At 35.3% G+C, this 15,582-nt stretch overlaps 1 protein-coding gene across 5 annotated transcripts in view; it reads right to left on the bottom strand.

Moving 5' to 3' along the window:
* Nucleotides 1–347: 347 nt before the first annotated feature.
* Nucleotides 348–15,582, bottom strand: part of CCDC53 (coiled-coil domain containing 53) — a 38,758-nt gene continuing 23,523 nt past the window's right edge. For 4 of the 5 annotated variants that reach the window (XM_006769367.2, XM_006769365.2, XM_015567600.1 and 1 more), the window contains 2 exons: nucleotides 6,726–6,790; nucleotides 348–674 (listed from right to left, as the gene is read on the bottom strand). In XM_006769367.2, coding sequence (XP_006769430.1) covers nucleotides 590–674; nucleotides 6,726–6,790 — 150 coding nt within the window. In that variant the 3' untranslated portion in view covers nucleotides 348–589. The remainder of the gene's footprint in view (nucleotides 675–6,725; nucleotides 6,791–15,582) is intronic. The other variant, XM_006769364.2, reaches the window with a different exon arrangement.

Here is a 15,582-nt window from a genome sequence, read left to right as displayed (position 1 = left end):
AAAATATAATACTAATATCTAACTTTGATGGTATATGAACTAATGGCCAAGTGGTGAAAAATTCTATAATAAATACTACCAATAAGTTCCGTATCCATACTATTTGATATATGTTTTAATTTGTCACATAAAACTTCAATATTACTTTCTGCCAGAAATTTAGCAACTCTTCTGATACAAAAATACACATAATACTTTCATGCTAAAAGTCATAAAAACTGAATAATTCACTCAACCAAATTCACTTTTTTTTGCATTGAGTATTTTTATCACTAATCTTACATTGATTTTATGTTAAATGTTCATTAAATCTCTGCAATATTCCATCTTAGTATTGGTAGCACTAATTTAACTTTTTTAGGTTATTTTATTTTCCAGGTTATTTTTATTTACCCTTAATTGGTAACAACATATACTGCCAGGTTATAAATGCTTTATTATTATTACAATTTTAGCACTGAGGAAGCTTGGTGGTGAATATCTGGCCACTTGAGGTTGTTTTGAAAAAGAGGTCAAGTTCAGACTCTCTTTCTGATAGAATGTAAAGTACTTCTACACGTGTTATCTGTAATTATTATGAAAATTAATCTTAGTCACTAAAAGAGGATTCACTGTCTGAACTTTCTTCTGTTTTTCTTTCACCTTCGCCATCAGGCACTGGAGCATCTGGCCTCCTGAAAGAGAAGGGAAACGTTTTTAAAGTTTTTTCCAGTTGAAAGAAGCACTTACTCATTGTAAATTAGGTTCATCCTAGAATATTGCTGCTAATAAATCTGCCAAGTCTGCGTCCTTAACTGAGAGAGACTCCCACTCGCCACCGCAGCGCGCTCTCCCTGGCGTCTCTAGCATTGTGGGGATTAAGTGCCTTTCCTGTGTGGGCCGTGGCACTGTCTTCTCTTGCCAGTGCTTACAGTGTGTGCTGCTTCAGCACTTTATGCTTCTCATTGCCATGGAGATCAGCTATAGACAGAGATGCGATCAAGGGAGGCTGGCAGGACCATTGCCACAGCCACGCAGCCTCCAAGTGCCTGAGGTACAGAGAAAGAAAAGCCAGCAGTGGAAAGGGAAAATCTTCATGTTCAGGAAAGCTGCAGGGAGAAATTTTTTAAGTGGAAGAGAGTTCACGAGTGGCTATTGAGAAACACAGGCAATAGAAAATCTGTGGGGGCAAAGGTTCTTTATTGTATTGAATGTTTTCACTTATGTGCAACATGGACATATGAGAAGGGTTAAACTCCAATTCTGCAAGGCTGTGCTATAATAAAACAAAATAAAATTTAATACTGTCATTAAAACTGTCAACTAGATAGGCTCCACCATGCTTGTCAGTAAACCGTTCAGTTCATCTTGGGAGCACTATCCCTCATCCTGTGTCCCTGCTACCAAGAAAGAGAATTAAGCAAGCACAGTATACTTTTGGGGAAACTAAAAGAGAAAGGAGGAATAATACAGCTGCTCTGTCCTAATAATTAAAATCTACCACTTATGTCACCCTCAGCCCCTTGATTCTTATTAAAGATTGGGAACACCAACAAATGCAACTCTTCTTTGTCAGACATATAACTATTATGCATAGTTTATTATTTACTCTTATTAAAAATTATGGCTGAGTTTTGGCTTATATTTTTAATATTATACCTGGCATACTACAAAGCAGAACAAATACTGGCACTGCTTTCTAGTCGTCACATATAAACCCATTCAATTTTAGATTATGCCTAGGAGGAAATCATATGCACTCAATACAGCACAACTTTAAAGCTGGCCACAGCATTTCTAGGTTTTGACTGATGCTCTGTCTACCTAAAATACTAACATGGGACCACAGTCTTCATCACTACGCATGGAAGCAAGAACTCTAGAAGCAGTGGGCATGAATACCAGGCACAGTTTCCCAGTAAGTTTCTCTTTGCTATATAGTTGATTTCTTATTGTTTTCACTTTGTTTAAAAAGGAAAATCTGCCAGAGGGAATTATCTGACTATTACATCCAATTACATTAGTATCTACGGCAACTCAAACAAATAAAACAATGTACACATCTCCCCTAAAATAAATGCTACTTAAGAAAAGGGTAAAAGTAGCTTAGGCCTAGAAGAGAGTGAAACAATAAAATTAATTGATTTATGTGTGTAACCACTTTTTGATGTATATAATGCTGTATGACATAGTGGTTAAGAACAAAGACCATGAAGTCAGATTGACTGAGTTCAAATCCCAGCCTTGCTACTTATTTGTTAGGCAACTTTTGGGAAGCTATTCAACCACTCTGTACCCAACTGACTGGATTGTTGTGTTGATTAAAATAAATCACTAAGTGTAAAGTATATTGAATAATATCTGGCATATAGTAAGTATATTAAATGTTATTTTCTATTATTTTTATTATAGAATTATTATTATTCTCATCATTATCATGTGCCTACTATTTGCCAGGAACTGTGGTAGGTGCCAGAGATACAGAGATGGAAACCAAACAGTTCCTGCCCTGCACAAGCTGATATTTTAGGGGGGAGATAGAAATGCAATCAATTATTGTTATACAGTGTGATATACACAAACACAGTTGTACGAGCTACACGTGTGAAAAGAAAAGTAATTCACTCTACTAGGGTTGTTAGAGAAAACTCCAGAGATGAAGATACTTGTGCAGGGTTTTGGGATGTGAGTAGGAGTTTGTCAGAAACAAAAAATGTGGGAATAGGTGGGGGTGAGAATCTGAGTAAAGAGAAAAAATGGGAATGGTACGATGCTACATTAGAAAGCTGGAAGCCATTCAGTAGCTAGAGGGTAAGGTATATTGCGGTGCAAAATTAGATGACATCAGATAATTTGGCAGGAGTAATAGGTGAAGGATGGGGAAAAGTTATATAAAATAAGTTTTCACTGCAATTGCACCAGTTTGGGATTCTTATGTAGTCATTTACTTCATATTCACGTTGTTATGTAATAATCACCACCATCTCCAGAACTCTCGTCATCTTGCAAAACTGAAACTCTATACCCATTAAGTAATAACTCCCCTACACACTTTCCCTCCAGGCTTTGGCAACTACTATTCTACCTTCTGCCTTTCAATTTGACTATTCTAAGTGGAATCATATAGTGTTTGTCATTTTGTGACTGGCTTATTTCATTTATCATAACAAAGGTTCATCCATGCTATAGCATGTATCAGAATTTCCTTCCTTTCTAAGGCTGAATAATACTCCATTGTATGCACATAGAATTTGTTTGACCATTCATCTGTGGATGGGCATTTGGGTTGTTTCCACCTTTGGGCTACTGTGAATAATGCTACTATGAACATGGGTATACAAACACAGGGTGGGGCAAAAGTAGGTTTATAGTTGTTCATATGGCAAATAATACAATAATCAATAAATAATAATACAAGAATAAACTCTGTGCTTTATGTACTCACAATTGTAAACCTACTTTTGCCCCACCCTGTATATGTTTGAGTTCTGGCTTTCACCTTTAGGTTTATGCTCAGAAGTGGAACTGCCAGATTACATAGTAATTCTAGGGTTATTTTTTTTTGAGGCACTGCCAGACTGTTTTCCATAGTGGCTATATCATTTATACATAGTACATAAGTGTTCCAATTTCTTCATATCCTTGCCAAAACTTGTATTGTTTGTCTTCATTCATTTTTAAAAACTGAGATATAATTGATATATAACATAATATTAGTTTTAGGTATATAATACATTTTGTTATTTGTATATAGTGTGAAACCATCACACATTAATTCTAGTTGACATCCACCCCACATATAACTTCAAAAATTTTTTTCTTGTTATGAGAACTTTAAATATCTACTCTCACCTGGCTGGTGGGTCTCAGCTGGTTGAGCTTTCATGTACCTTTTTATTTCAGTGGCATTGGAAACTAACAGGACTGACTCTTGGTTAATTATAACTATTGTTATTTTTGAAAACTTGGATTTTTAAAAATAATCACTTAGAAGTAGCAAACAAATACCATTTATTTGGTAATTATCAGGCATTTACTTTAGTTTCATAGACTTCCTAAAATTCGGTGACAGACATTTTTCTAGGAAAATAGGCAGGCTCTCTTCCCCTTTAGCATGTTAAACTGCTTTAGTTTAAAATTAAGTACTCTTTTCTACTGAAATTTTATACATAATCAAATAACAATGTATTTTCTGATCAGTATTTATTTCAGCTTTGCTCTTTGCTCAGTACAGACTATCTTGACTACTATTTCTAAGTTATATGAATCTGTCTTACTATCTGAGGCTAATAAAAAAGTGTAGTTTATACTTTAAAAGAAAAAAGAAACAGAACAATCTTTCACTGCAAGTTCTTGGCTGAGACTTAATTCTAAATAAAAGTACACTTTTCACTTGGGTGGCACATTTTCTTCTCCCTCATCAGCCAAGAGCTTTCTTCCAGAGTGAGGCTCCTTAACTTTTAGGTAAACATGATCCTCCAAGCGCCAAAATTCCTCTTTAACAAGGCAGTTGATTCCACTTCTCATATCTGGCTAAGTGTCGTTGGAGCTGGTCTAATAGTGGTGGTGACAGGTTACAGTGAGTCACCCCCACTCCAACCAGTGCCCCTTGTGACCAATGGCCTGGACTTATGAGGTAATGGGTCAGAATTCCAGCTTCAGGCTGTGGTTGAGGAGCAGCTTTCGTGTAAGGCGATGTTTTAACTGTTACTGGAATTCTACCCTAAAACTTGGCACCACCTTGTAACCAAATGTTTCTTAACATTTAAAGACAATGACATACCCTCAAACTTGCTAAGTGAGATATACCAAGGAAGGATTGGGGGTACCGGGAGTTCTCCCCTCGGTAGTCATCCATGAACTTCTTAGGGTAGTGACACCTAAATGGTGTCTTGGAGAATATGAATTTAGCCAGGCCAATAAGATGGGGGAAGGAAGTTCCATGGAGAAGAAAGAAAACATTAAAAGACATCAGAAGGGAATAGGAAAATTATATAATCAGAGAAGACCCAGTAGTGTGCTACAGCTACACAATAGAGGTGATATGGAACAGTGGCAAGAAATGAAGCTTGAGTGAGAATCTGGGTCTTGATGACAAAAGCATTTATATGTAATTCTAGTGTTAGACTACATGCTGAAGGTAATGGAGAGTCACATAAAGATTTGAAGCAAGAATGAAGTATTAACGGCAACACTCAAGCTTTAGTGACAGATGAAAAGAGAATTGGGAAACCAATCAGGAGCTACTATAATAATTCAGGTGAGAAATGATGAGAGTTTGAACTAGGCAGCAATGAGCATGGAGGTACGTGGTCAGATGTAAGGGATATTAAAAATGAGATTATCGTAGTGACTGACAGTCGGGGGTAGGGAAGAGGACACAATCAAGGATGACTTTCAAGTTGCTAGTGTGGGTAGCTGGTTAAGTAAAGGATTATGAAGGTTTAGTCTGGGCAAGGATAACGTAAAGCCAATAAGAGGTAAAAGAAGTGGAGAGCCAGCATGTGCTGATGCTTGTAGGGCTGCTAGTTTTCTATTTATTACATTTTCTCTAGAGAAAAAAATCAGCCTTTTAAAAGTCATTTTAGCTTTCTACTGTGTATTTCGTCTACTGTATATTTCCAGAAGCAAAAAGGAGGCCTTGGTCAATGTTAAATATATTTATAACATATATGTCAATGAGTTCCAAAACGGATTGGATCCATATGTTCAATTCACATTCTAATATATGTCACAATCCATCTGCTTTTAAAGTGTGTATCAGAAAGAATTTCCAGAACAAATGTCCTGGAAATGTCTTAGTTCAAATTACCAATCTATGCCATTGGACTTCAGTTACTTGGATATATACTAAATGTAGATACGTGTTGGAAATCAGTTCTTGTAGACTTTTAAAAAATTCTTAAATTTCATATTTTAGAAGATAAAATAAGAAAAAAAAGACTGTTTTATGGTGTTTCAAATGCAAAATGCACAGTTTCTTGAAGGGTTGAGAGCCAAGAAAAATAACAAAGCAGTATATTGCTAGTAGAATACAAACGCCTGGAACACACAGCTAAACACATCGGGGTGGATCAAAGCCCCAAACTAGAAAGACTTTTTACAAGTATCCATATACTTGCAAAACAGACTACTTCTGAATAATCCATTAAGATATATATATATATCCAGGATGAACTATGTAGCTAGGTTTGCTTGGATGAAATAAAATTATTGACAAATTTCTGAGCCACGTATTTATAGCATTTCTCAAAAATATTTTATAAAACTCACAAAAACTGATATCTAGTTCTATAATAATCATTAATGTGGACCTAGAGTGACTTTACCTTATTTATTTCTCAATCTGGCTCAACTTAGATCTTGGTAGAGTAAATTTCCTATATACTAAGGTATTAAACAAAAATCTGGTAGATAATTAAAAAAAAGAAAAGAAAAAGGTAGCATGGAGAGAAAAACACCACTGCTTCTTGAGGACACTACTGCTGTGCAACAAAACTGCCATCAAATTCCATCTCTCTGGATATACAGATTCATCACTGATCTATTATAACGGCCCTTAAATGTGCAAAGGATGGTTTTAACAGCATAGGATAGATTTTTCATTTTGTAACACTATTTATGAATGTAGTTCCCTCAACTATAAAATACTGTATAGGAAAAATATATCGTTTGAAATCTTTTTATTGTAACTGATAAATTAAACATCTCAGCGGTAATATCATTATATTAGAAGAATTACTTACTCGAGAAGATCTGGGTCTAGTCCTTCTGATATCATTTTGTTTCTTATTGCCATCACTGGGACACCCTAAGCAAAGGACACAATATAATAATCCAATGATTAAAAATGCTTTCTTCATAAAAACAGAAAAATAGACCAATGGATCAGAACTGAGAGCCTAGAAATAAAGCCCAAGCATACAAAGTCAACTAATATTTGACAAAGGAGTCAAGATTACTCAATAGAGAAAAGACATTTTCTTCAATAAATGGGGCTGGGAAAATGGAGTATAAAAGAATGAAGCTCAATATGAAGAGTTTTCAGAGTTGTATCTCTCAGAGAAATGCTACAGATCTTGACAAATAAAGTTCAGATCACTGTTAACTATAATCCTCATTTTTTAAAATATATTTTATTGATTTTTTACAGAGAGGAAGGGAGAAGGATAGAGAGTTTGAAACATCGGATCAGCTGCCTCTTGCACACCCCCTCCTGGGTTTGTGCCCGCCACCAAGGTACATGCCCTTGACTGGAACCGAACCTGGGACCCTTCAGTCCGCAGGCTGATGCTCTATCCACTGAGCCAAACCAGTTAGGGCAATCCTCATTTTTTAAAATAAGGAAATATGCCCAGCCAGTGTGGCTCAGTGGTTGAGCGTCTACCTATGAACTAGGAAGTCTCAGTTTGATTCCCAATCAGGGCACAATCCCCAGTGGGGGTGCCATGCAGGAGGCAGCCAATGAATGATTCTTTCTCATCATTGATATTTCTATTTCTCTCCCTCTCCCTTCCTTTCTAAAATCAATAAAAATATATTTGAAAAAATAAATAGAATAAGGAAATATATTAAAATTTTAAATATTTACTTTTTTTTTCATGTATAGGGCATAATGTCACAGGAAGGTCATAGTATCGTGCCACCCGTGAGGAGTGAGCCCAAGTCGCTGTTGGCTGTGTTATACACAGAGCCATTCTTCAGGCACTCTGCTCTCTTTATACCCATTAATTATTTACTTAAAAAAAAAATGCCCAGAAAAGATGCCTTTTACAACCCTCATCTCTTATTCTGGCTACGGAGGAAGAGAAAGTCCACGTTCCCTACAGCTTGCTAGGCTCGAGGAGGATGGGAAAGCAAAGGCTTCGCTCAGGTTTGCAGGAACACTCTCTCCTGAGAGGCAGCAAAGGCATGGCTGCCATTTGTAGGCCCGTTTATACATTTATCTTCAGAACTGCTATGTTTAATTTTATAAATTAGTAAAAATTAATCTGTTAAGACTTGGCTAAAATGAACACCGAAATGCATCCTAAATATTAGATGGATGAAAATAAATAGCACCATCACCAAATTCTCTTCAAAAACATACTCCTGAAAGTAATACTGTTTCATGGGGGCAATCGTCAAGGTATTCTGCAAATGACAAAGAAGGCAGAAGATAAAACTCTGGGCTCCTTGTTTGCTTATGAAGTTTAACAATAAATCAAAGACAGAAAAATGAAAGTTGCGTAGGGGCATTCATTTCATGTTAACAGACTCTTAAAGGAAGCATGAGAATAAAACTTGCACCATTTTTAAAATATAGGGTGTCCCAAAAATGTATACACATACTTTGAATAATTATAAAGGCAATGTTATTAAAATACATTTTCAAAATTGAGCTGTTAAAATATACATTTTTTGGACACCCTATATATTACCTGGAATTAAGACTTGAGAGATTTTTAAATAAAATATACTTAATAATCACTTGATAATAAAATTTATATAATAGTGGAGGAGAAAGCTGACTACTTGAACAACAAGACTGGGAATTTTATTTGATAATTACATGCCATTCAACTATTCAGTATAACAGAGAAAATTAGAAGTTTGAAACTGTTCAAAGAAGAAAACACTAAAGTACTAAGGAGAAATGGAAAAGAGAGCAGAGTTAACATCATACTTCTTTAAAAAGACCTATCAGTTTCTGTTAACTACGGTTTGATGGTATAAGGTCTTTCTACAAATTCAACTGTGATTTATTTATTACACTTTAGCATAATCCACAGGAAAGCATTAGAAAGGTTATACAAAATTACAAAGCTGAAAAACAGGAGGGAGAAGAAATGAGGCTGAAAAAAAATTTCCTAAAATATAGCAAAGGAAGTATGTGTAGGGTGGAGTCAGGGGAGGTGGTAACTGGTAAGGGAGGAATAGGGAACAGGGAAGTTGATGGAATTAACTAAGCTCCCTATTTTGACTTTAGTTTCATGGGATTGGTTATAGTATAAGAATAATAATTTTACCCTTAGTTTCTCAAAGCTGACTCCAGCAAAAGAATACAAATATTACATTACCAAAATTTGGTGAGTCTTTAGTAGTTTCTGTATATAAATATCGATAAAAGAAAATACACGTAACTTATAATATTTTACCCTATTAGAGACTCTACCACTATCATCAGCTTAATACAAATATCACAAAGCTTGATAGAAAAATAATTTGGTCTTTTGGAGAAGATGTATTCCAAAGGGATTTGCTCCTGTTTCTAGTGACGTTGCTTAGAAAATCTGTTTTGCTGTATTCATCCTTAGAGGTTATAAGAAACAGTCTGGTTCGTTAAACATCAAAAAGAAGTGTCCAATTTCTGATCTCCAAGAGACAAGGCTACCGGTGGTCTAAGGAGGACACGACAGACCTCAAGACTAAAATTTACTGAACTGTGGGATTATTTTTGGCAAGTGATTATGGCCGTTTGTCCAACATAAGTAATGAAGAAGAGAGAAGGCAGCCATAAGTCTGATGTTCCAAAAATCACGTCTGTATTTGCGTCACTGGAGAAAGTGTGCAAAGAAGCCACAGTAATGAAATTATGAAGGCAACACTAATAGCTAAATTCTAGTTTCTTATATCATAGTAACTGTTTTGAGGTTATAGGACTGCCAATATTTACATTTATTTGTTATTGTGTTAATGAAATCCAATCTACTAAATTCCTTTATAAACCCTGTTGAAATTTTCCTCAAGTTTTAGATTAGAAGGGAGAAAAACCTTCTTACTCTATCTAATAGTGATGATTTTCCCTTTTTAAACATAACAAAATAATGCTCCTTACATTGGAGTCTTTCCTCTCAGTTTATGAGCTTGAATCACAACAATTCAGTTCTAAAAGATGGAAAATATGAAGTTTATAAAGGTTTTTCCCTACTTGGTCAACAATAAAGAAAAGATCTATTGAGTTGATGGGTGGGTAGTACTTTTTTTATTTTCAAGGAGAGGGAATGAGTAGGAGTTGAGAAGATGCTATGGGTTAGAAAAAGGCAGGCAGTCCTCCAATCAGGCTCCTTTTACTTAAATTTTAACTTAGTGGAATGGACTCAATCATTTCTTTGCCTTCTGATTTTCAATAATGCTCTCGTTAAAATATCTACACTGCATTTTATGTAATATTTTATTTTTTAAATGTTTTTATTGATTTTTTTTTAGAAGGAGAGGGAGAGGGAGAGATAGAAACATTGATGAGAGAGAAACACATCGATTGACTGCCTCCTACATGCCCCCTACTGAGGATCCAGCCCGAAAATCTGGCACGTGCCCTGACTGGGAATTGAACTGGTAACCTCTTGGTTATGGGTCAACGCTCAACCCATGGACTTATGTAATATTTTAGTAGGGTGTTATATTTAGGATTACATTTTCAGATGAAATATTCTATTTAACAGATAATAAATGTTTACTCAATAAATCATAACACAAAAGCAAGTATATGCTTAATAATCTTTTCTCCTTCTAGAAGCTGTCTGTGAAGGGATACAAAATTAATTTAAATAAATCTCTTAATCACTGTTGAATGAATATCACTATCTATAAAAAGAAAGCTTTATTTTGAATGACTACAGATTTAGAAAATGACAAACTCTAAAATTATCTCTGATACTGTTGCCTCCAAGGGTCATTAATTTGAACCTAAATCTGTGGGCAAAAAAGCAGCTCACAAATCTTGACTGGTTTCTATGGAACTAACAGTAAATGATTCCCTTTTCAGTGATTATTTCAACAGATCAGTTTCATAGGGAGAAAGAATTCTTCACTGGGCATCAGATATTTTTAAAGTTGAAGGAATAAATCATGATAAAATGGATAAAAATAAGACTAGCCCTTACCAGGGCCCCAGGAAGTTGGTAAGACAGTTACTGTTACTTTATCCATCCTGTGTCTTTTAGGCATGGGAACTAAGGGTAACCTAAATGCCTATCAAAAAGCCATTAAAAATTATTTTAAAAAGTTGGGGATGGACTGTTATGCGACTCAAAAGATAGCTGCATCAATTTCCCCATGTGACTGATTTTTCACCTGGGTGTTCTTGTAACATGATAAATATAAGATGTTAAGGATCAAAAAAGCACATGATGTGTTCTTTGCATTTTGTAGTTACTCAAGTTTTTAAAGAATTCCAAAGTAATTAGATGCTATGGAAGACCAGTTTTCCTCCCTTCATTATAATATAAAAGCAACATCTAAAATTGAAAGACTTGCTTTGACAATCTAATTAATGCTATAACTTCATTAGGAATACTTTAGCTACATTATAGCTTTGCTAAGCCTCATTTCACTCAACTCATATTTGTTGTTGAAAATATGTGTTGATTAGAATTTTCTAAATTTAATTCATTTGATTTCTAGGAATAGAAACTTTACAAGAATTTTCATAGCAAATCATTTTGGAATTCGCTACGTGACTTAAAGTGCAATAAGTTAAGATGGTGTCTTACTCAGTTTTTAGAAACTAATTTTACATACATCTATTCAAGAGAATGTAAAGAAATATCTCCAAATACAGCAATAAAAGATAAGAATGAAATTCTTAATAATTAATTAAAGATAATTTTACTGATTGAAACCAAAGAATATTCACTTTTGAACTAGTTTTTCAATATGATAATGAGTTTGAACTGGTACATTATGAATCGCTCATTCAATGTCCTTAGAGATCATGAGTATCTATTTAAAGAGAGATGGCCAGAATTAGGCATTCCCTCTGGCTACAGAACCACAATAAAGGGCCCTGAATCTGATAAAGTGTCATCAGCACATGGTCTAACCAACTAACTAAATAAAAGTCATTTATGTACTTGAACTAGGAAAAGAAAAAGAAAAGTTGGGATGCTGTATTATAATATGAAAATTCTAGTGGGTTGTACTAAGTTCTGGTGATATTTATTTAAATTAGAGTATACAAAAGATGTAGCTATCTTCAGGTAGAGGAATATATAATTTTCATTCATTTTTCCCAATAAGATATTTTGAAATCTATTTTATTTCCTTTCAAAACATACAGTAAACATTCGCATTTTCTCCAAATTGTAAAATAATCCTTACTACAAAATTACCTAACTTACAAATGAAGTTTGTTCTTGCATCTTACATTGCTGTAATCTATTCAAAGCACATTCTCTTCCACACCAGTAGTGCACACCTTTTTATGAACGCTCATACTGAGATCCTTGTCCAAACAGGGTGCTAGAATGCCTTCCTCAAGCAAATGGTGTTTAAGACACGTCTTTCCTCCTGCAGTGAGTCTGCTTCCTTACTACAGCTCATTTGCTCCGTTTTTTACTTTTGCTTCCATTAACTACCACAATCTTAGCCAAACAAATTTATATTTATGGTGAGATTCACCATACTTCTAAAAACAGTAAATGTAAGTAAGTAACTACTTAATTTACATTACTAATTTGGAAAACGTTTATGTGAAGTACCTTATTTCCGGCAGAGGTGGGCACTGAGAAATCAAAGTTGGGTAACTAAAACATTATAGTTGGATCAGAGTAAAAGAATTATACCACACATCTCACGAAGGATAAAATCTGTCACTGTTAGTATATATCTTCAAAAGCTTCCTATGAACCCTAACAGCAATGTTCCTTTTGTCACAACTTCTAAAGGAAGAACTAAGAAGCTGTGTAAAGGAGTTGGAAGGAAAGAGCTAAGACCAAAGTTAAAAATATTTTTCTGCTAAATGCTCATCTTTGTTGCTTCCCATTTTTATATATCATTTAAAGGAAATCCCTATGAATTTAAAAACTACATTAAACTTATCCTCTAAAAGTTCTTTCCCCTGTGTTTACTTGCTTATATTCCTTCTTTTCTTTCTTTTGTGAGGAGAGATGTACAGAGATATGATGTTACAGTGAAAAGGCAGATGAAGTAAATTTGGCATTTAGAAAATAAATAAACTGAAATAATGAATTACATGTTTTGGCTTGAAAGGACTTTTCGACAAACTGTCTTATACATTACCTCCATTATTTTAATTATGCCAATGACACAAAATATGATATAGAGAATATGTCCCTGAAGAAATATACTCTTCAAACATAATTTTATACTTAAAAAATTGATTTGACAAATTTAGCACCGTAAATGAATTACCTTATCAATTATTTTTAAAAGCTTATTTTGCGCCCTAGCCAGTTTGGCTCAGTGGATAGAGCGTCAGCCTGCGGACTGAAGGGTCTGGGTTGGACTCCGGCCAAGGGCACATGCACGGGTTGCAGGCTCGATCCCCAGTCAGGGGCGTGCAGGAGGCAGCCAATCAATTAATCTCTCTCATCACTTTTCTCTCTCTCTCCCTCTTCCTTTCTCTCTGAAATCAATAAAGAAATATATATATATTTTAAAACGATTATTTTGCATTCTCAATTTTATGTTTCACTTACTCTCCTCCTTTTAAATTATTTAAAAAAATTATTATTTTTAAATTAATTTTTAATTATCTGATATATTATTAAAAAACAAAGAATTCAAGTGTACAGTAGCTGAATATCCTTCTGCGATTCTACTGGAGACTGACATCTGGGTACATCAGCTTGTTGGTATGTGATAATTCTTCAGCTATGATTGAGAATTCCAAACCCTCCTGAGTGAGCTTCACGATTCAAAATACTTTTCTCAAACAACTATAAGCACCATAAATAAAAATAGTTATGGTTAAATAACTAGATCCTGGAAACAAATTAATCACAACTCAACACTTTCATGGTAGTTGAATGCCACCTGAGGATAACTATAATGAAAAATATGTGATATCCGTATTAAAATATTCTGAGCCATCTGATTAGGGCAACAGTGGTAGAAATAGAGGCAGGTACACACAATATTACCAAATGGATACTGACCACCACCTCACTTAGTACCTGCCCAGTACATGCTTCTCCTTCAGTGTTCTATCTTCATCGTGCATTAGGAAACAAGAAATCTAAAACCCAAACTTAGCAATCATTGTTTACTGCTCTCGAAGCAAACATATATAAGAAAAATCAAATAGCAAGGAATAATTTAAAAGCAAAACTTCTCAACATTAAACGTGTGCATAGTATGACTGGTTCTGAACTCCCTACCTTTCAAGGCAACTCGGGAAGGGTTCAAAGACGGCCAGAATATTGAAAAATAACAACCCGTAAAAAACTGGGTAATTCTTCACACGTGGCTTCCTTAGAAGCTAGTTCATTGACTTTAGCAGAGAATAAGTAATTTCGGTAATTCTTTGCCAACAGTACATAAAAAAGTTATCTGTTTCTAGATTCTCCATATGCTCAGGCCATGGCAAAGCACAGCTAACACCTGAGGGGCTCCTGACTGGTGGTCCACTGTCACAGATTTCTGCCTCAGGAGAAATCTCTATCTACTCCTTGCATTTGATATAAGACAGAATGCTGAGGAAGGAGGTAACTGTGTTTACTTGAGTCCCATTTATCCCATCTCAGAGTTACTACTCATATAGTGTATCATTCTGCTAAGCTTGGTTTCTTTCTTTTTAGTTGTGATCAAATGGACTGGCCGACCATTCAGTTGATGGAAGGAAGAAAATATTTTCCCTTTCCAATTTTCAAAGTTAGCTAAATTATGCATTTAATGAGACAAATGTTCATTTGCATCTTTTCATTATCTATATTCACATGTAGCTAGGAAAACAGTCATTTTATGCCGGGAGCCGGTCCATCCTTGCTGTTTCAAGGGACCTGGCATATATGGCATACTGTTCTTAATATGTTTGCTCACCTTCTTGGCACTATGTGTTTTAACCAAGGTCACCTCTCCGAGAAAGGTTGTTTCCCCAGGTAGAGATTTTCCCCTGAAGTTAGGGGGGGAATAAAACCCCTTCTATAGAAATTGGCAAGAGAACCTGACAAGAACCTGGTGACTGAACCTGACTGGAGAAACTAAACCAAACCTGGCTGGAGAACCTAGCGAGAGAACATGGCTACAGAACCTGGCAGGAGAACCTGGAGAACGTGGCTGGAGAACCTAGCAAGAGAACATAGACACAGAACTTGGCTGGATATTGTGGCGAGAGATCCTGGCAAGGCTGCTGATCAACTGAACGCTGTCTCCGTGTCATTCCTTCTTCGCCGACTCCGTCCACACCTTTGGGGAGCCCTGGACCTGCTGGGGTTGGACCCCAGCAATTTTACATATGGCTTTTATCTTCAATGTGAAACACCACAAAAACTTGCCCCCCAATACTGAATGTACTAAAAAAAAAAAATACTGACTTTGATATTGATTAGTAAATCTTTGGTATTATAAAGGAAACAAAACAAATGTTGACATTATAGTATCTACAGAGTTAAAAAGTACAAAAAGAAATAACATATAGTTGCTACACTAAATCCATACCAATGTTTTCCACAGCTATTACTATATATGAACCACTTTTTAAAAATTTTAATTGACTTTTAGAGAGAAGAAGGGAGAAGGAGGAAAGAAGGGAGAGAGAGGGAGAGAGAAAGAGAGAGGGAGAGAGAGACATCAATTTTTGTTCCACTTACTATGCATTCATTGGTTGCTTCTTGTATATGTACCCTGACCGAAGATTGAACCCACAACCTCCTATCTGGA

This window comes from Myotis davidii, unplaced genomic scaffold (assembly GCF_000327345.1).
Source record: "Myotis davidii unplaced genomic scaffold, ASM32734v1 scaffold120, whole genome shotgun sequence".
Lineage (NCBI taxonomy): Eukaryota > Metazoa > Chordata > Mammalia > Chiroptera > Vespertilionidae > Myotis > Myotis davidii.
Note: the sequence above shows the minus strand (reverse complement) of the source record. Positions and strands in the feature narration are given on the sequence as shown.